The following is a 20318-nucleotide window of genomic DNA, read 5'->3' on the forward strand; positions in this document are numbered from 1 at the left end:
GAGTACTTTATGATGTGGAGATTAAAAAAAAAAAAAGTACCAAGTTTGCTAATAAAAATGAATTAAATATAATCCCCTAAGTTGTAAACTCAATAGTGATTTAACATAGATGTTGATATAATATAATATATTTTTGAGTTTAACTAGATACTTTGATCAAAATATTATAGATTTTGTGGAAAGCTTTTTCTTAAAACAACCAGACAGTGAAAGAAAACGTTGAAGGGGTTTGGGGGTTAAAGTGGAAGTGGTGAAGTGGTGGGATTATGGTTTTAGATGCTTTACATTGGGCATTGAGCACTCTAGGGATTCCCTCTGTATATATTTGGTTTTACTTTTACTTCAACATAAAGCAAAATGTTACTGCAGTCAAATGGTAAGCCAAAATAATAATAATAATAATAATAAAAATAAAAATACTAGCATTTGACACATCATTTTGAACATTTGGATACATTCTAAACTATACTCATCTTTTAACGACTCAATCTAACTACATAAAAGAAATAACTCAAAAAATATTTAACCAAAAAAAGAAAAACAAATTATAGTTAAATGACGGAAAAATAGATGCAGCTCAGGATACACTTAAATATTTTTCCTCATTAATGAAATGATATATTATTTTATTTGGTATGTACATCTACCACTATTCTTAAATATTGATTAAATTATAAATTTGGTCCTTATCATTTGGAGAAAGTTATAATTTAGAGTCTGTCTAGATTAATTTGAGAAAAAAATTATTTTTCAAAAAACTCATTTTTATTTAAACACTTTTGATAAAAAGTGATTAAAATACACTTGAAAAGTTACTTTGAGTGATTGTCAAACACTCCAATTCCTTTCAAACTGAATAAATTTATAAATTAAACACTTGAAAATATATTTCAAACACACACTCTCTATGATTTTAAAAATTAGGATTTTGTCCATATAGTTTGATACAACTTCATAAATAGTTTTTAATTTGAAAAAATTTCCATAAATAGTATCCTACCATAGGAATTATTTATGAGTCACATGGTTTTAAAATCACAAGGGCTAATTTCTAATTATAAATTATAAGATTAAGGTATAGTACGTAAAATTTTTCTTACTACCCCAATACAAAATAGGAAAAAGAAATTAAATGAAAGAGTATCAAATTTGTGCATGCCATTTTTTTTTTTTTTTTTTTTTTTTTTTTTTTTTTCTAGTCTCTCTCACACACATTCCCCTTTTTCTTTTCTTGAACCTCTAAAGATTCATCTGTAATATTCTTGAAACTTTATTACCCCTCCTTTTTTTTTATTATTGGATTTCTGAATGTTTCTCTACATTCTTTCACTGTTCTGATCAGACACAAAGAAAGAAAAAGTGAAGAGAGAGAGAGAGAGTATAGGTTTGGTTTAAAAAAGTTTAGATCCACACAGCATGTGAAATTCTCATTAAATTATATGTATATATATAAATGATCAAATTAATCCCTTGAAATCCTCTGCCCAATCTCACTCCTCTTAAGTCATAACATTTTCAACCCCTAAGGACAGTCAGAGAGAGAAAGAGTCTCAAATATAATCTTCATCACCTACTCTTTGTCTGTTTACACTTTGTTTCTCTAACAAAATTCCCCTCTGAGAAAAGAGAGATCCAAAACCAAAATAATGCTGGGAAACTGTGAGAAAATGCTTCTCATTTCTTCATCTCCTAACCAATGGCCTCAAGTAAGTCAATTCTTCTCTCTCTCTCTCCCTCTCTCTCAAATTATTACAGCAAATAAAAACTGACCACACCCCATCTTTGTTTTGTTGGTTTCTCTTTGGAATTGGAATAATATGTGTATGTATTAATTCTCACAACCCTTTTTCTTCCTCTTTTCTTTTGATATAGATGATGAAGAATAATAATCATCCAACCAATTTAGATCATGATCATCAAAAGGGTTTGAATCTTATAGGCTCATCTTCTGGAATAATAATGGACAACAACAAACAATTACCAACATCACAAGATCAAAAGACTCAACAAAAACAACAACAACAAGAACAACTCAGATGTCCTCGTTGTGATTCTTCCAACACCAAATTTTGTTACTACAACAACTACAGCTTGTCTCAGCCTCGCCACTTTTGCAAGGCTTGTAAGCGTTACTGGACTCGTGGCGGCACGTTGAGGAACGTCCCCGTCGGTGGTGGTTGTCGGAAAAACAAGCGTCTCAAAAGACCTACTACTGCCTCTGCCACCGCCACCATTACGCATTCCTCGTCGTCCCCCGCCCCGACCGCCCCGGATTCGACATCTTCATCTTCAACTTCCTGTAACACTAACCCACTTCATAATATCTTTTATGGCTCCACCTCTGATCTGAACCTTCCATTTTCCGGGTATGATCATCATCATCATCTTCAAACTCATTTAAATGCTCTTGGTTTAGGGTTTTCTTCTCCAAATATTGATCATAGGGACTTTAATCTTAATGGGTTCAATTCAAGTTCACTCCTTTCAGGCTATTCTAGTCTATTTGGTAATAACAACAATAACCCATCTTCTAATTCAACCTCTATTTCTTCGTTGCTTGCTTCTAAGTTTGATCCAAATCTTTTTGGAAACCTAGCTTCTTCTCAACCGTTTGATGATCATGTGATGGGATCTAACGGTGGAAATCAACTAGGGTTGAATGTGAAAGATGTGAAATTGGAAGATGGGATGCAGAGGTTAAATTGGGAGGATGATGATCAACAACAAAATCATCAGACAGATGAAATTGTTGCTCAATCTAATGATCATAATTCTCTTTTTGGTAATAATAATTGGACCTCTCAAAATTGGCATCATGATCCACCAAATCTTGCTTCTTCTATCACTTCTTCCCTCATCTAGGGAGAAAGAATTTTAATTTAAAAGAAAAAACCCCACTTTCTTGATATCTTCACTAGATTTTAGAATTTCTTCCTTTTTTTTTTCTCTCTACTTTGTTGTGAAGTTTAATGGGTCTCATTTGGTTCTTAAGGAAAAAAAAAAAGAAAAAGAAAAAAAGAAAAATAGAAAGAGCAAACTTTGGGGATCGGAGTGTTCATGTCAGCAGCAAGAAGTAGGAATTCAAATTGAAAAGTTTGTGAATTTTTCATTTTCATTTCCGTCTGGATTTTGCGCCGAGAGGAACCTCGATCCCTTTAGCTCAATTGACATACCATATGTGTTAAGAATTAAAAAATCTGTCGTTTGAATCTCTCATTCCGATCATCATTAATCAATCTTCCACGCAAGAGATTCTGTTGAAGCTTAGCTCTTTTGAAACTTTCAGATTTGGAGGGTAGAAGTTGTCATTTTTTTCCCTTTTCTTTAACTTTCCTCTTTTATTTAATTTCAGTAAGTTGGGTTTTATTTTGTTTTTTTGTTGCATTGTAAATATGGGGGAAAAAGAAAAAAAAAATCTACTTGATTTACACTATTTCAGCTAGGTTTGTGGGGTTTTAGTGGGGGCTGGTATATGTTGCACTTCCTCAATGAAAGATTAGATGAGGAAAGAACTTGACTTTTTTTTGGGGGGTAATTTTTCAACTTTTGTTAATTTGGTGGGGCTGGGTATAATGATGTTGATGTCATGGTATAGAGAAAGGGGGGAGATTTGGGTCTTTGGAAAACCTTTGTATTATTAATCAGTTTAAATTCAGCTCATCATATGGTTTGATCTGAAATTCTCTGTCCCTTATTATTATTTTCTTGCTTTGCAATATTTTGTTGGATGATTTAATTATATTATGGTTCATGTTGTTATTGGATGGAAATACTTTGGATTTAATTTGAATATATCTAGGTTAGTTTGAGGAAATATTTACATAGAAGTGTAGAGAATTCAAAGTAATTACAATTACATCATGGAAATTCTACTATTTTTAGAGGAATGTAGAGTGTAGCCATATTAGTGATGGAATATCAATTATTAAACCATAGTTGCGGCTAAAGTTAAACTAGATCTATAGTAATAATTACAATTATTATTATAATAATAATTTTCAATAAGTTTGTAGTTGTTAAGTCATATAAATTGCACTATGAATGAGCTATATTTGTTTAAAGTCTCTTCCGTACACAATCAAATTAACATATTGTTTTGTTTTTAGTAGAAGAGATTATTAAATGTCTTAATTAACTACTTAAAGTTATGCTCGACCTAACATAAAATTATAGCTTAAAGAAAAAAGGTTCGTTCTTTTTTTTTTCCCCTTCCCCTTTTCCGTTTTTTTTTTTTTTTTTTTAATTGAAAGATATCTTATTGAATGTAAATACTATGGTGAATGAAGTCCAAATGTTGAAGACTTTAGGTTAGTTCTTAAAGTGTCCTTTCAAAGATATTTATTTTTGGATAAAATTTTGTTGTTTTCCTCTTTCTTTTACATTGTTTCTTTTATGTATTTAGAAAGTAGATTTTTTTTTTGTTTGAAAAAAAAAATATTTATCAAACAAATTTTTCTTATACATAAAAATAAATAATACCACAATTAAAAAAGATATCAAAATAGTCATTGAAGTTCATCTTTAATTAATTTATGGGACTGTTTTCAAACAAAGAAAAACGAGTCAATTTATTTATGAATATAGTAAAATATCACATTCTATCAATAATAGATGACGATAGACTTTTTATGACTAAGTGTTGGACTTTTATCACTTAGTAATAGGAAGTTTATTACCGTCTATTATTCATAGATCAATAAAAGTATTTTTCAGAGTTTTACCGTTTAAAATAGTTATACTTAATTACGTCTTTTTTTTCTAAAATTAAAAAGGAAAAAAATTTCTCCATTCCTCAGAGACTACTACAGCTGTTATGGACAGCGAGTAGGGCTTTAGTCATCTGCATCACTCTGGACTTGGCCCAAAAAGAGGCCTACCGAATTATTCATCTATGGAAATATTATTTTGAATATAGTTTGAAACTATATGTTATCCAAGTATAAGAAAAGATAAATAAAATAAAATAAAATAATAATCTTAGTTGATAGTACATTTCAAACATGTAGTACAGTACGATAAAAAGGACACTATATATAGTGTATGGTTATTTTTTTATTTCTATACCGTTCTAACTACATAATTGATCCATAAATTGATCTTAGAAGATCAAATATATGATTGTCAATCCAAACATACTTCAATACATAAAAATATTCTGCAATCATTTGTTTAGGAGCAATTGCAAATATAGTAATTAGGTTCAAAACATGAACAAATATAGCATAATATAAAAGAAAATTTACAAATATGAAAAATTTTAAATAGTCTATCAATGATAAACTATATCGTAGGTAAGAGTCTATTAACTATAAAAGTCTATCATCGATAGACTTTACTATATTTGTAATTTGTTTTTTAAAATTTATTATACACTTAGTTACTACAAATGAAAAATTATTGACTCTTAATATTAAATTCATCCATAAGTTCATACTTACATGTATTGTACTTGTATTTTTGAATATCAAATCTATCATAGCACTATCTCATTATTGTTAATATCGAATCCATATATTTAGGGCTCATCCTTTCTCTCTAATGGCTGCAAATACTTGAGGTACCACTTTGATATATACTTTTGTCAATACTACAAATCATTCTCAAATATCTTAGCAATAATGAGATAATATTCACTTTTATGCCTACACATTGTTAGGTATTATTTTTTAAAACTCTCCATTATCTAAATGGAATTTTTTTAATTAAAAATTATGGACCCCATCTTTTTTGGAGCTTACGAATGCAATGTTGCAAAAAGATAGATGTAAATAAAAATATTAACTTTAGTTGCATATGAATTTCACACATACAAAATTATATTCCAATGGCAAAAAATAAAATAAATAAAAATTACTGGTATAATGCTATTAGGAACAAAATTTATTTATACCCTAAACTATCGAGGTGTGTTAAATAAAACTATGAACTAATAATTGCATTGAAATTAAGGAGATTCGTTATGTAATGCCCTAGGACCAGGATTCGGAATCCGGATTCAGCACTTGATGGCCCCGACATTCCCCTACATCCTCTACGACCTGGCAACGTCATCCTCACTTGCATTGGATGCTTCTAGAAGTGAAAATTTTCACCACAAACCAACACGAGTTCTTTTAGCATGAATGAACCGATATCACATCTGAATGAGAGGGATCTTAAGGACATGAAAGTATGGTTAAGAAAGGCTTAAAAGAATTGAAAGTTACTACTATACCAACAAAGTGCACCTTCCTTTTCTGTGGCTTAATCATAAAAACTCAAAAGTTAAGTGTGCTTAGCTTGGAGCAATCCTATGTTGGGTGACCTCTTGGGAATTTTTCCTATGATGCATGTGAGTGAGGACAAAGCATGTTGAAAGGACCCGTGTACCTGTGTTGGTTTGTGGAGACAACTTCCACATCTAAAAAGCATTCAAGGTAAGGGAATGAACCCCTGGGTCCGTTTTCAAATTTAATTTTCGCCCTGCGCGCAAGGCTTTTTCTCATCGTTCAGAACTCCACACTAGTCCGTTTTCAAATTTTAACTCGCTGGAAAGTTCGCGCATTAAAATTGGGCCCCGCGGCATCCCCGCCGGGCCCGATAGCCGTTTGGGGCACCAAACGAGCTCCGTTCCCAAAACTGCCTATGCGCACAACTTTTTCTCATCGTTCTGAACCCCTGGTTCGATTTTAAAATTTCGCCCGCCGAAAAGTTGGCGTACTAAAATTGGGCCCCAGGGCACCCCCCAGGCCCGATAGCCGTTTGGGGCAGCAAACAAGCTCCGTTCCCAAAATCGCCTGTGCACACATCTTTTTCTCATCGTGCTGAACCCCTGGGTCCGTTTTAAAATTTTCGCCCGCTGGAAAGTTCGCGCACTAAAATTGGGCCCCAGGGCCCCTGTCGAGTCCGATAGCCGTTTGGGGCAACAAACGAGCTCCATTCCCAAAATTGCCTGCGCACACATCTTTTTCTCATCGTGTAGAGCCCCTGGGTTCGTTTTAAAATTTTCACTGACTAGAAAGTTCGCGCACTAAAATTAGGCCTCGGGGCACATCTGCCGGGCCCGATAGCCGTTTGAGGTACCAAACGAGCTCCGTTCTCAAAATCTTTTACACACACAGCTTTTTCTCATCGTTTTGAACCCCTGGGTCTGTTTTCAAATTTTCGCTTGCCGGAAAGTTCGCACACTAAAATTGGGCCCCGGGGCACCCCTGCCGGGCCCGATAGCCGTTTGGGGCACCAAACGAGCTCGTTCCCAAAACCGCCTACACGCACGACCTTGTTTCATCGCTCTGAACCCCTGGGTCCGTTTTCAAATTTTCCCCCGCTAGAAAGTTCGCGCATTACAATTGGGCCCTGGGGCGCCACCACCGGGCCTGATAGCCGTTTAGGTCCCCAAACGAGCTCTATTTCCAAAACCACCTACGCACATGACTTTTTCTCATCGTTCTGAACCTCTGGATCCATTTTCAAATTTTCGCTCGCCGGAAAGTTTGCGCACTAAAATTGGGCGCCGGGGCACCAAAACGAGCTCCGTTCCCAAAACCGTCTGCGCGCACGACTTTTTCTCATCGTGTTAAACACTTGGGTCCGTTTTAAAATTTTCGCCAGTCAAAAAGTTAGGGCACTAAAATTGGGCCTTGGGACACCAAACGAACTCCGTTCCCAAAACCGTCTGTGCGCACGGCTTTTTCTCATCGTTCTGAACCCCCGAGTCTGTTTTAGAATTTTCGCCCGCCGGAAAGTTCGCGCACTAAAATTGAGACCCGGGGCACCCCTTCCGAGCAAAATAGCTGTTTGGGATACCAAACGAGCTCCATTCCCAAAACCGTCTGCACGCACGGATTTTTATCATCGTTTTGAACCCTTGGGTCCGTTTTCAAATTCTCGCCCGCCGGAAAGTTCGAGCACTAAAATTGAGCTCCGAAGCACCCCCGTTGGGCCCGATAGCCATTTGCGGCACCAAACAAGCTCGTTCCCAAAATCACCTGCGGCGCGGCTTTGTTTCATCGCTCTGAACTCCTGGGTCCATTTTCAAATTTTCGCCTGCCGGAAAGTTTGCGCACTACAATTAGGCCCTAGGGCGCCCTTGCCGTGCCCGATAGCCATTTAGGGTACCAAACAAGCCCCGTTTCCAAAACTATCTGTGCACACGGCTTTTTCTCATCGTTATGAACCCCTGACTCTTTTTTCAAATTTTCGCCCGCCGAAAAGTTCGCGCACTTAAATTGGGCCCAAGGGCACCCTGCCGGGCTCAATAGCCGTTTAAGGCACCAAACGAGCTCCGTTCCCAAAATCACCTGCGTGCACGTTTTTTTCTCATCGTGCTGAAACCCTGGGTCCGTTTTCAAATTTTCGCCAACCAGAAAGTTCGCGCACTAAAATTGGGCCCCGGGGTACATCTGTCGGGCCCGATAGCCGTTTGAGGCACCAAACGAGCTCCGTTCCCAAAACCTTTTACGTGCACGACTTTTTCTCATCGTTTAGAACCGCTCAGTCCGTTTTCAAATTTTTGCCCGCCGGAAAGTTCGCGCACTAAAAATGGGCCCGGAGCACCCCCGACGGGCCCGATAACCATTTGGGACACCAAACGAGCTCGTTCCTAAAACGGCCTGCGCGCATGACTTTGTTTCATTGCTCTGAACCCCTGGGTCCGTTTTCAAATTTTCGCCCGCCAGAAAGTTCGCACACTACAATTGGGCCCTCGGGCGCCCCTGCCAGGCCTGATAGCCATTTGGGGCATCAAACGAGCTCCGTTTCAAAAATTGTCTGCGCGCGAGGCTTTTTCTCATCGTTTTGAACCCTTGGCTCTGTTTTCAAATTTTCGCCCGCCGGAAAGTTCGCGCACTAAAATTGGGCCCTGGGGCACACTTGCCGGGCCCAAAAACCGTTTGAGGCACCAAACATGCTCTGTTCCCAAAACTTTTTACGCGCACAGTTTTTTCTCATCGTTTTGAACCTCTGGGTGCGTTTTCAAATTTTTTCCTGCCGGAAAGTTCGAACACTAAAAATGGGCCCCGAGGCACCCCCGTCGGGCCCGATAGCCATTTGGGGCACCAAACGAGCTCGTTCCAAAAACCGCCTGCGCGTACGGCTTTGTTACATCGCTTTCAACCCCTGGGTCCGTTTTCAAATTTTCGTCTGCTGGAAAGTTCACGCACTACAATTGGACCCAGGGGCGCCCCCGTCAAACCCGATAGCCGTTTGGGGCACCAAACGAGCTCCGTTTCCAAAACCACTTGCACGCACGGGTTTTTCTCATTGTTCTGAACCACTGGCTTCGTTTTCAAAATTTCGCCCGCCGGAAAGTTTGTGCACTTAATTTGGGCTCTAGGGCAACCCCGCGGGGCCCGATAGCCGTTTGGGATACCAAACAAGCTCCGTTCCCAAAACCGTCTGCACGCACGGTTTTTTCTCATCGTTCTGAACCCGTGGGTCCGTTTTCAAATTTTCGCCCGCCGGAAAGTTCGCACACTAAAATTGGGCCCCAAGGCACCCCTACCGGGCCCGTTAGCCATTTAGGGCACCAAACGAACTCCATTTCCAAAATTGCCTACGCGCATGTCTTTTTTTTTTTTTTTTTTGTGCTGAACTCCTGGGTCCGTTTTCAAATTTTCGCCGACCAAAAAGTTCGCGCACTAAAATTGGGCCCCGGGGCACACCGTCCGGACCCGATAGCCGTTTGAGGCACCAAATGAGCTTCGTCCCCAAAACCTTTTACGCGCACGGCTTTTTTTCATCGTTTTGAACCCCTGGGTTCGTTTTCAAATTTTTGCCCGCCGGAAAGTTCGTGCACTTAAATTGGGGCCCGGGGCACCCCTGCCGGGCCCGATAACCGTTTGGGGCACCAAACGAGCTCGTTCCCAAAACCGCCTGTGCGCACGGCTTTGTTTCATCGCTTTGAACCACTGGGTTCGTTTTCAAATTTTCGCCCGCTGGAAAGTTCGGGCACTACAATTGGGCCCAGGGGCGCCCCACGGACCCGATAGCCATTTGGGGCACCAAACGAGCTCCATTTTCAAAACCACCTGCGCGCACGGGTTTTTCTCATTTTTCTGAACCCTTGGGTCCGTTTTCAAATTTCCACCCGCCGGAATGTTTGCACACTAAAATTGGGCCCCGGGGCACCCCCGTCAGGCCTAATAGCCGTTTGGGGCACCAAACGAGCTCCGTTCCCTAAACCATCTACGCGCACGATTTTTTCTCATCGTTTTGAACCCCTGGGTCCGTTTTCAAATTTTCACCCGCTGGAAAGTTAGGGCAATAAAATTGGGCCTCGGGGCACCCCAGATAGGCCTGATAGTAGTTTGGGGCACCAAACGAAATTTGTTCCCAAAACCGTCTGCGCGTATGACTTTTTCTCATCGTTCTGCACCCCTGGGTTTGTTTTCAAATTTTCACCCGCCAGAAAGTTCGCGCCCTTAAATTGAGACTGGGGGCACCCCTGGCGGGCCCAAGAACCGTTTGGGATACCGAACGAGCTCCGTTCCCAAAATCATTTGCACGCACGACTTTTTCTCATCGTTCTGAACCCTTGGGTTCGTTTTTAAATTCTTGCCCGCCGGAAAGTTTGTGCACTAAAATTGGGCCCCGTAGCACCCCCGCGAGACCCGATAGCTGTTTGGGGCACCAAACGAACTCGTTCCCAAAACCGCCTGCGCGCACGGCTTTGTTTCGTCACTTTGAACCCCTGGGTCCGTTTTCAAATTTTCGCCCGCCGGAAAGTTCGCCCACTACAATTGGGCCCTGGGGTGCCCGCGTTGGGCCCGATAGCTCTTTGGGGCACCAAACGAGATCCGTTTCCAAAACCGCATGAGTGCACGACTTTTTCTCATCGTTCTGAACCCTTAGCTCCGTTTTCAAATTTTCGCCCGCTGGAAAGTTTGCACACTAAAATTGGGCCCCGGGGCACCCTCGCCAGGCCTGATAGCCGTTTGGGGCACCAAATGAGCTCTTTCCAAAAACCTTCTACACGCACGACTTTTTCTCATTGTTTTGAACCCCTGTGTCTGTTTTTTAAATTTTCGACCGCCGGAAAGTTCGCGCACTAAAATTGGGCCCTGGGCACCCCCGACGGGCCCGATGGTCGTTTGGGTACCAAACGAGCTCCGTTCCCAAAATCGTGTTCCCGCACAACTTTTTCTCATCGTTCTGAACCCTTGGGTCCGTTTTCTAATTTTCGCCCATCGAAAAGTTTGTGCACTAAAATTGGGCCCCGGGGCACCCCACCGAGCCCGATAGCCGTTTAGGGTACCAAACGAGATCCGTTCCCAAAACCGACTGCACGCACGACTTTTTCTCATCGTTTTGAACCCTTGGGTCCGTTTTCAAATTCTCGCCCGTCGGAAAGTTTGCGCACTAAAATTGTGCCCCAGAGCACCTCCACCGAGCCCGATATTCGTTTGGGGCAACAAACGAGCTCGTTCCCAAAACCGTATGCACGCATAGATTTGTTTCATCGCTCTGAACCCCTTGGTTCGTTTTCAAATTTTCGCCCGCCGGAAAGTTCTTGCACTATAATGGGCCCTGGGGCGCCCCCGTTGGGCCCGATAGTCGTTTGGGGCACCAAACGAGCTCCGTTTCCAAAATTGGCTGCACGCATAGCTTTTTCTCATCGTTATGAACCCTGGCTTCGTTTTCAAATTTTCGCCCACTGGAAAGTTTGCGCACTAAAATTGGGCTCCGGGGCACCCTCGCCGGGCCCGATAGCCGTTTGGGGCACCAAATGAGCTCCTTCCAAAAACCTTTTGCGCGGACGGGATTTTCTCATCGTTCTGAAACCCTGTGTCTATTTTTTAAATTTTCGATCGCCGGAAAGTTTGGCACTAAAATTGGGCTCTGGGCACCCCCAACGGGCCCGATAGCCGGTTGGGGTACCAAACGAGCTCCGTTCCCAAAACCAAGTTCCCGCACGACTTTTTCTCTTCGTTTTGAACCCCTGGGTCCGTTTTCTAATTTTTGCCCGCCTGAAAGTTTGTGCACTAAAATTGGGCCCCAGGGCACCCCCACCGGGCACGATAGTCGTTGGGGCACCAAATGAGCTACATTCCCAAAACCGTCCGCGTGCTTGGCTTGTTCTCATCATTCTGAACCTCTGGGTCCGTTTTAAAATTTTCACCCGCCGGAAAGTTCGCGTACAAAAATTGGGCCCACGACACCCCAGTCGGGCCCGATAGTCGTTTGGGGTACCAAACGAGCTATGTTCTCAAAACCGTCTACACGAACGACTTTTTCTCATCGTTTTGAACCCTTGGGTCGTTTTCAAATTTTCACCCGCTGGAAAGTTAGGGCACTAAAATTAGGCCTCGGGGCACCCCAGACGGGCTCGATAGTAGTTTGGGGCACCAAACGAACTCCGTTCCCAAAAGCGTCTGCGCGCACGGCTTTTTCTCAACGTTCTGCACCCCCGGGTATGTTTTCAAATTTTCGCATTTCGGAAAGTTCGCGCCCTAAAATTGAGACTTGGGGCACTCCTGTCGGGCCCAAGAGCCATTTGGGATACCGAACGAGCTCCATTCCCAAAATCGTCTGCACGCACGACTTTTTCACATCATTTTGAACCCTTGGGTCCGTTTTCAAATTCTCTCCCGCCAGAAAGTTTAGCAGTAAAATTGGGCCCCGTAGCACCCCACGGGACCCGATAGCCGTTTGGGGCACCAAACGAGCTCGTTCCCAATACCGCCTACGCGCACGGCTTTGTTTCATCACTTTGAACCCCTGGGTTCGTTTTCAAATTTTCACCCACCGAAAAGTTCGCGCACTACAATTGGGCCTTGAGGCGCCCCCTGGTCCCGATAGCCATTTCGGGCACCAAACGAGCTCCGTCTCTAAAACCAACTGCGCGCATAGCTTTTTCTCATCGTTATGAACCCCTGGCTCCGTTTTCAAATTTTCGCCCGATAGAAAGTTTGCGCACTAAAATTGGGACCTGGGGCACCCTCGCTAGGCCCGATAGCCGTTTGGGGCACCAAATGAGCTCCTTCCAAAAACCTTATGCACGCACGACTTTTTCTCATCGTTTTGAACCCCTGTGTCTGTTTTTTAAATTTTCGACTGCCGGAAAGTTCGTGCACTAAAATTGGGCCCTGGGCACCCCCGACGGGCCCGATAGCCGTTTGGGGTACCAAACGAACTCCGTTCCCAAAATCGTGTTCCCGCACGACTTTTTCTCATCGTTCTGAACCCTTGGGTCCGTTTTCTAATTTTCGACCGCTGGAAAGTTCGCGCCACAAAAATTGGGCCCACGACACCCCCGTCGGGCCCGATAGCCATTTGGGGCACCAAACGACCTCCGTTCCTAAAACTATCTGCGCGCACGGCTTTTTCTCATCATTTTGAACCCCTGGGTCCGTTTTCAAATTTTCGCCCACTAGAAAGTTGGCGCAAAAAATTCGGGCCCCGTGGCATCCCCGCCGAGCCCGATAGTCGTTTGGGGCACCAAACGAGCTTCGTTCCAAAAACCTTCTGCGCGCACGGCTTTTTCTCATTGTTTAGAACCCTTGGGTCCGTTTACAAATTTTCGCTCGCCGGAAAGTTCGCGCACAATAATTGGGCCTCGGCGCACCTATGCCGGGCCCGATATTCGTTTGGGGCACCAAACGACCTCTGTTCCCAAAACCGCCTGTGCGCACGAATTTTTCCCATCGTTCTGAACCGTTGTATCCGTTTTCAAATTTTCGCCCGCCGGAAAGTTCGCTCACAAAAATTGGGCCCCAAGGCACTCCCGCCGGGCCTGATAGCCCTTTGGGGCACAAAACGAGCTCCGTTTTCAAAACCATTTGCGCGCACGGCTTTTTCTCATCGTTTTGAACCCTTGGGTCCGTTTTCAAGTTTTTGCCTGCCGAAAAGTTCGCGCATAAAAATTGGGCCCTAGGGCACCTCCGCAAGGCTCGATAGCCGTTTGGGGGTGCCAAACGAGCTCCGTTCCCAAAATCGTCTACGTGCACGACTTTTTCTCATCGTTCTGAACTCCTAGGTCTGTTTTCAAATTTTCGCCCGCCGGAAAGTTCGTGCACAAAAATTGGGCCCCGAGGCACCCCCGCCAGGGCGGATAGCCGTTTGGGGGCGCCAAACAAGCTCCGTTTCCAAAACCGTCTGCACGCACGGCTTTTTCTCATCGTTCTGCACCCCTGGGTACGTTTTCAAATATTCGCCCGCAGGAAAGTTAGCGCACAAAAATTGGGCCTCGGGACACCCATGCCGGGCTTGATAGCCCTGGCCGTTTAGGGGTGCCAAACGATCTCAGTTTTCAAAACTGTCTGTGGGCACGACTTTTTCTTATCGTTTCGATCCCTTGGGTTCGTTTTCAAATTTTCGCTCGCCAGAAAGTTCTCGCACAAAAATTCGTTTCGATCCCGGGGCAACACCGTCGAGCCAGATAGCCGTTTGGGGCACAAAACGAGGTCCGTTCCTAAAATCGCCTGCGCGAACGACTTTTTCACATCGTTCTGAACCCCTGGGTCGTTTTCAAATTTTTGCTCGCCGGAATATTAGCGTACAAAAATTGGGCCCTGGGGCAACCCCGCCAGGCCAAATATTCGTTTAGGGCACAAAACGCGCGCATGACTCTTTCTCATCGTTCTGAACCCCTGGGTCCGTTTTCAAATTTTCGCTCGTAGGAAAGTTCGCACACAAAAATTGGGCCTCGAAGCACCACTGTCAGGCCCGATAGCTGTTTGGGCTCCAAACGATCTCCGTTCCCAAAACCGTTTGCGTGCACGACTTCTTCTCATCGTTCTGAACCCCTAGGTCCGTTTTCAAATTTTTGCCTGTCGGAAAGTTCGCACACAAAAATATGGCCTCGGGCCACCCATGCCGGATCCGATAGCCGTTTGGGGGCACCAAACGAGCTTCGTTCCCAAAATCATCTGCGAACGACTTTTTCTCATCGTTTTGAACCCCTGGGTCCATTTTTAAATTTTCGCCCGTTGGAAAGTTCGCACACAAATATTGGTCCCCGGGGCACCTCCGCTAGGCCCGATAGTCGTTTGCGCCACCAAACGAGCTCCATTTCCAAAACGACCTGCGCGCACGAGTTTTTCTCATCGTTTTGAACTCCTGGGTCCGTTTTCAAATTTTCTTCGGTCGGAATCTTCGCGCACAAAAATTAGGCCCCGGGGCACCCTCGCCGGGACTAATAGCCGTTTAGGCACCAAACGAGCTCCGTTCCAAAAACCGTCTGGACGCACGACTTTTTCTCATCGTTCTGAAACCTTGGGTCCAATATTCCCTCGACGAAAAGTTAACACACAAAAATTAGGCTTCGGGGCACCCTCAGGCCCAATAGCTGTTTAGGGCACCAAACGAGCTCCGTTCCTAAAACTGTCTACGCACACGACTTTTTCTCATCGTTTGGAACCCCTGGATCTGTTTTCAAATTTTTGCCCGCCATTAAGTTGGCGCACAAAAATTGGGCCCTGGGGCACCCTCGCCAGGCCCGATAGCTGTTTGGGGCACCAAACGAGCTCCATTCCCAAAACCGTCTGTGTGCGCGACTTTTTCTCATCGTTCTGAACCCCTGGGTCTTTTTTAGAATTTTCACCCGCCGGAAAGTTCGCGCACAAAAATTAGGCCTACAGCACCCCCGCCGGGCTCGATAGTTGTTTAGGGCACCAAATGACCTCCATTCCCAAAATTGTTTCCACGAACCCCTGGGTCTGTTTTCAAATTTTTGCCCGACGGAAAGTTCGCGAACAAAAATAGGGCCACGGGGCATCCCCACCGGGCTCGATAGTCGTTTAGGGCACCAAACGAGCTGTGTTCCCAAAACCGTCTGCGATCGGCTTTTTGTCATCGTTTTGAACACCTGGGTCCGTTTTCAAATTTTCGCCCACCGAAAAGTTCGCAGCCGAAAATTGGGCCCGGGGCACCCACGTCGGGCCCGATAGTCATTTGGGGCACCAAACGAGCTCCACTCCAAAAATCGTCTGCGCGCATGGCTTTTTCTAATCGTTCTGAACCCCTTGGTCCATTTTCAAATTTTCTCCTGCCGAAAACTTTAAGCACAAAAATTGGGGGTCGGGGCACCCCTGCCGGACCCGGTAGTCGTTTGGGGCACCAAACGAGCTCCATTCCCAAAACAGTTTGCGTGCACGACTTTTTCTCATCGTTCTGAACCCCTGGTTCCGTTTTCAAATTTTCGCCTGCTGAAAAGTTCGCGCACAGAAATATGGCCCCGAGGCACCCATGCCCGGCCTGATAGCCATTTGGGGACACCAAACGCACTCCGTTTCCAAAACCATCTGTGTGCACGACTTTTTCTCATCGTTCTGAACCACTGGGTCCATTTTTAAATTTTTGCTTGCCGGAAAGTTCGCACACAAAAATTGAGCCCGGGGGCACCCCCGACAGGCCCAATAGTCGTTTGGGGCACCAAACGAGCTCCGTTCCAAAAACCGTCTGCGCGCACGGCTTTTTCTGATCGTTCTGAACCCCTGGGTCCATTTTCAAATTTTCAGCCGCCGGAATGTTCTCGCACAAAAATTGGGCACTGATGCACCCTCGCCGGGCCCAATAGCTGTTTGGGACACCAAACGAGCTCCGTTCCCAAAACCGTCTACACGCACGTCTTTTTCTCATCATTCTGAACCCCTAGGTTTGTTTTCAAATTTTCACCCGCCGGAATGTTCGCGCACAAAAATTGGGCCCTGATGCACCCCCACCAGGCCCAATAGCTGTTTGGGACACCAAACAAGCTTGTTTCCCAAAACCGTCTGCATGCACGACTCTTTCTCATTGTTTCGAAACCCTTGGTCCGTTTCCAAATTTTCACCCGTAGGAAAGCTCGCGCACAAAAATTAAGCCCATGCCACCCCCGTCGGGCCTGATAGCCATTTGGGACATCAATCGACCTCCGTTTCGAACATCGTTTGCGCGCATGACTTTTCTCATCGTTCTGAACCCCTGGGTCCATTTTCTAATTTTCGCCGGCCGAAAAGTTCGTGCACAAAAATTGGGCCCCAAGGCACCCCCGTCGGGCCCGATAGCCGTTTAGGACACCAAACGACCTCCGTTCCCTAAACTGTCTGCGCGCACAACTTTTTCTCATCGTTCTGAACACCTGGGTCTGTTTTAAAGTTTTCTCCCGCTGGAAAGTTCGCGCACAAAAATTGGGCCCACAACACCGCCACCGGGCTCGATAGCCGTTTGGCGCACCAAACGACCTCCGTTCCCAAAATTGTCTGCACGCACGGCTTTTTTTCATCGTTCTGAACCCCCGGGTCCGTTTTCAAATTTTCGCACGCCGCAAAGTTTGTGTAGAAAAATTGGGCCACGGGGCACCACCACCGTGCCCGATAGCCGTTTGGGGCACTAAACGAGCTCCGTTTCCAAAACCATATGAGCACATAGCTTTTTCTCATCGTTCTGAATCCCTCGGTCCTTTTTCAAATTTTCGACTACCGGTAAGTTCAAGCACAAAAATTTTGGCCCCGAGGCACCTCCGCCGGGCTTGATAGCCGTTTAGCGCACCAAACGAGCTTCGTTTTGAAAACCGTTTGTGCGCACAACTTTTTCTCATTGTTTTGAACCCCTGGGTTCGTTTTCAAATTTTTAGTCGCCAGAAAGTTCGCGCACTAAAATTGGGCCCCAGGGTACCCTTCCAAGCTCGATAGACGTTTGGGGGCACCAAACGAGCTCTGTTCCAAAAACCGTCTACGCACACGGCTTTTTCTCATCGTTCTGAACCTCTGGGTCCGTTTTCAAATTTTCGACCGCCAGAAAGTGCGCGCACAAAAATTAGGTCTCAAAGCACCCCGCCGAGCCCGATAGTCGTTTGGGCGCACCAAACGAGCTCAGTTCCAAAAAATGCCTACGCGCACGGCTTTTTCTCATCGTTCTGAACCCTGGGTCCGTTTTCAAATTTTCGCTCGCCGGATAGTTCACGCACAAAATTTGGGCCTCGAGGCACCCTCTCCAGGACCGATAGCCATTGGGGCACCAAACGAGCTCCGTTCCAAAAACTGTCTGCGCGCACGACTTTTTCTCATCGTTCTGAACCCCTAGGTTGGTTTTCAAATTTTCACCTGCTGGAAACTTCAAGCACAAAAATTGGGCCCCATGGCACCCCCGCCGGGCTCAATAGCCGTTTGGGGCACCAAACGAGCTCCGTTACTAAAATCGTCTATGCTCATGGCTTTTTTCTCATCGTTCTGAAACCCTGCATCCGTTTTCAAATTTTCGCCCACCGGAAAGTTTGCGCACAAAAATTGGCCCCCGGGGCACCCCCGCCAGGCCTGATAGACGTTTGGGGGTGCCAAACGAGCTCCGTTTCAGAAACCGTCTACGCGCACAGCTTTTTCTCATCGTTCTGAACCCCTGGGTCTGTTTTCAAATTTTCGCCCGTCGTAAAGTTCGCGCACAAAAATTGGGCTCTAGGGCACCCTTGCTTAGCTCAATAGCCGTTTGGGGGCGCCAAACGAGCTCATTTCCCAAAACTGTCTGCACGCACAACTTTTTCTCATCGTTCTGAACCCTTGGGTTCGTTTTCAAATTTTCTTCCACCAGAAAGTTCGCGCAGAAAAATTGGGCCCCAAGGCACCCTCGCGTGACCGATAGCCGTTTGGGGTACTAAACGAGCTTCGTTCCCAAAACCGTCTGCGCGCACGACTTTTTCTCATCGTTCTGAACCCCTGGATCCGTTTTCAAATTTTCGCCCGTCGGAAAGTTCGCGCACAAAAATTGGGCCCCGGGGTACCCTCACCAAGCCCGATAGCTGTTTAGGGCACCAAACGAGCTCTGTTCCCAAAATCGTTTGCGCACATAGCTTTTTCTCATTGTTTTGAACCCCTCAGTTCGTTTTCAAATTTTCGACTATCGAAAAGTTCACGCACAAAAATTTTGGCCCCTGGGCACCCCTGCCGGCTTTTTCTCATCGTTCCCAAAGCCCTCGCCCGATAGACATTTGGGGGGTGCCAAACGAGCGCCATTCCCAAAACCGTCTGCACGCACGACTTTTTCTCATCGTTCTGAACTCCTGGGTCCGTTTTCAAATTTTTGCTCACCGAAAAGTTCGGGCACAAAAATTGGGCCCTAGAGTAGCCCCCCGGGGCCCGATAGCTGTTTGGGGGTGCAAAACGAGCTCATTTTCCAAAACTGTCTCCGCGCACGACTTTTTCTCATCGTTCTAAACCGTTGGGTCCGTTTTCAAATTTTCGCCCGCCGAAAAGTTTGCACACAAAAATTGGGCCTTAGGTCACCCTCGCGGAACCGATAGTTGTTTGGGGTACCAAAGGAGCTCCGTTCCTAAAACCGTTTGCACGCATGACTTTTTCTCATTGTTCTTAACCCCTAGGTCCGTTTTCAAATTTTCGATCGCCGGAAAGTTCGTGCCAAAGATTGGGCCCCAGGGTACCATTGCCGGGATCGATAGCCGTTTGAGGCACCAAACAAGCTCCATTCCCAAAACCGTCTACGCGCACGACTTTTTCTCATCGTTCTAAACCCCTGGGTCCGTTTTCAAATTTTCGCCCGCTGGAAAGTTCGCGCACAAAAATTGAGCCCCGATGCACCTCATCGGGCCCAATAGCCGTTTGGGACACCAAACGAGCTCCGTTCCCAAAACCATCTGCGCGCACGAATTTTTCTCTTTGTTCTGAAACCCTGGGTCTCTTTCCAAATTTTTACCTGCCAGAAAGTTTGCGCACAAAAATTGGGCACCGGGGCACCTCGGCCAGGTCCTCTAGCCGTTTGGGGCTCCAAATGAGCCTCGTTCCCAAAATCGTCTGCACGCACGAATTTTTCTTATCATTCTGAATCCCTGGGTCCATTTTCAAATTTTCGCCCTCCGAAAAGTGCGCACAAACGAGCTTTGTTCCCAAAACTGTCTGCGCGCAGGAGAAGAAGAAGGAGTCTACCTGGACTTCTTCTATTGCGCTGGAACTTGAGATTGCGGTGACTCGAGAAGAAGAAGGAGAAAAAGAAGCGATAGAGCCAAAGATTGCGTCCACCTCAAAGCCAATAGAACAGGGGACCGTGAAGGTACAGTTGCCACCTTTCCCTTAGAGACTCGAAAAGAAGAAGAATGATGAGTTATAGTACCAATGCTTCATGACTATGTTAAAAAATCTGCATATTAATATTCTGTTCACTGAAGCGATTGAGGAAATGCCCGCTTATGTGAAGTTTCTAAAGGATATGGTGACCAAGAAGGGAGGCACTGGTAAGTTTTCCACGGTGGCTTTGACATAGAGCTCGAAATCTATAATCTCACTAAAGATGAGTGATCCTGGGAGCTTTACTATACCTTGCTTCATTGGAGGATTGTACATCGGGCAAGCATTGTGTGACATTGGAGCCAGCATCAACTTGATGCCTCTGTCGATTTTTAAGTAGTTGAATGT

The 20318-nt window shown here is 44.9% G+C and overlaps 1 protein-coding gene across 1 annotated transcript; it reads left to right on the top strand.

Annotated features, from left to right (window-relative positions):
• The first annotated feature begins 1200 nt into the window (after window positions 1-1200).
• Window positions 1201-3680, top strand: LOC120083880 (uncharacterized). The gene is made up of 2 exons (XM_039039786.2): window positions 1201-1706; window positions 1873-3680. Exons 1-2 carry the CDS (start codon window positions 1647-1649, stop codon window positions 2860-2862), a joined length of 1050 nt encoding a protein of 349 aa, XP_038895714.1. The 5' UTR covers window positions 1201-1646; the 3' UTR covers window positions 2863-3680.
• Window positions 3681-20318: the final 16638 nt, after the last annotated feature.

Source organism: Benincasa hispida, chromosome 8 (genome assembly GCF_027475165.1).
Source record: "Benincasa hispida cultivar pf3 chromosome 8, pf3_genome.v1.1, whole genome shotgun sequence".
NCBI lineage: Eukaryota > Viridiplantae > Streptophyta > Magnoliopsida > Cucurbitales > Cucurbitaceae > Benincasa > Benincasa hispida.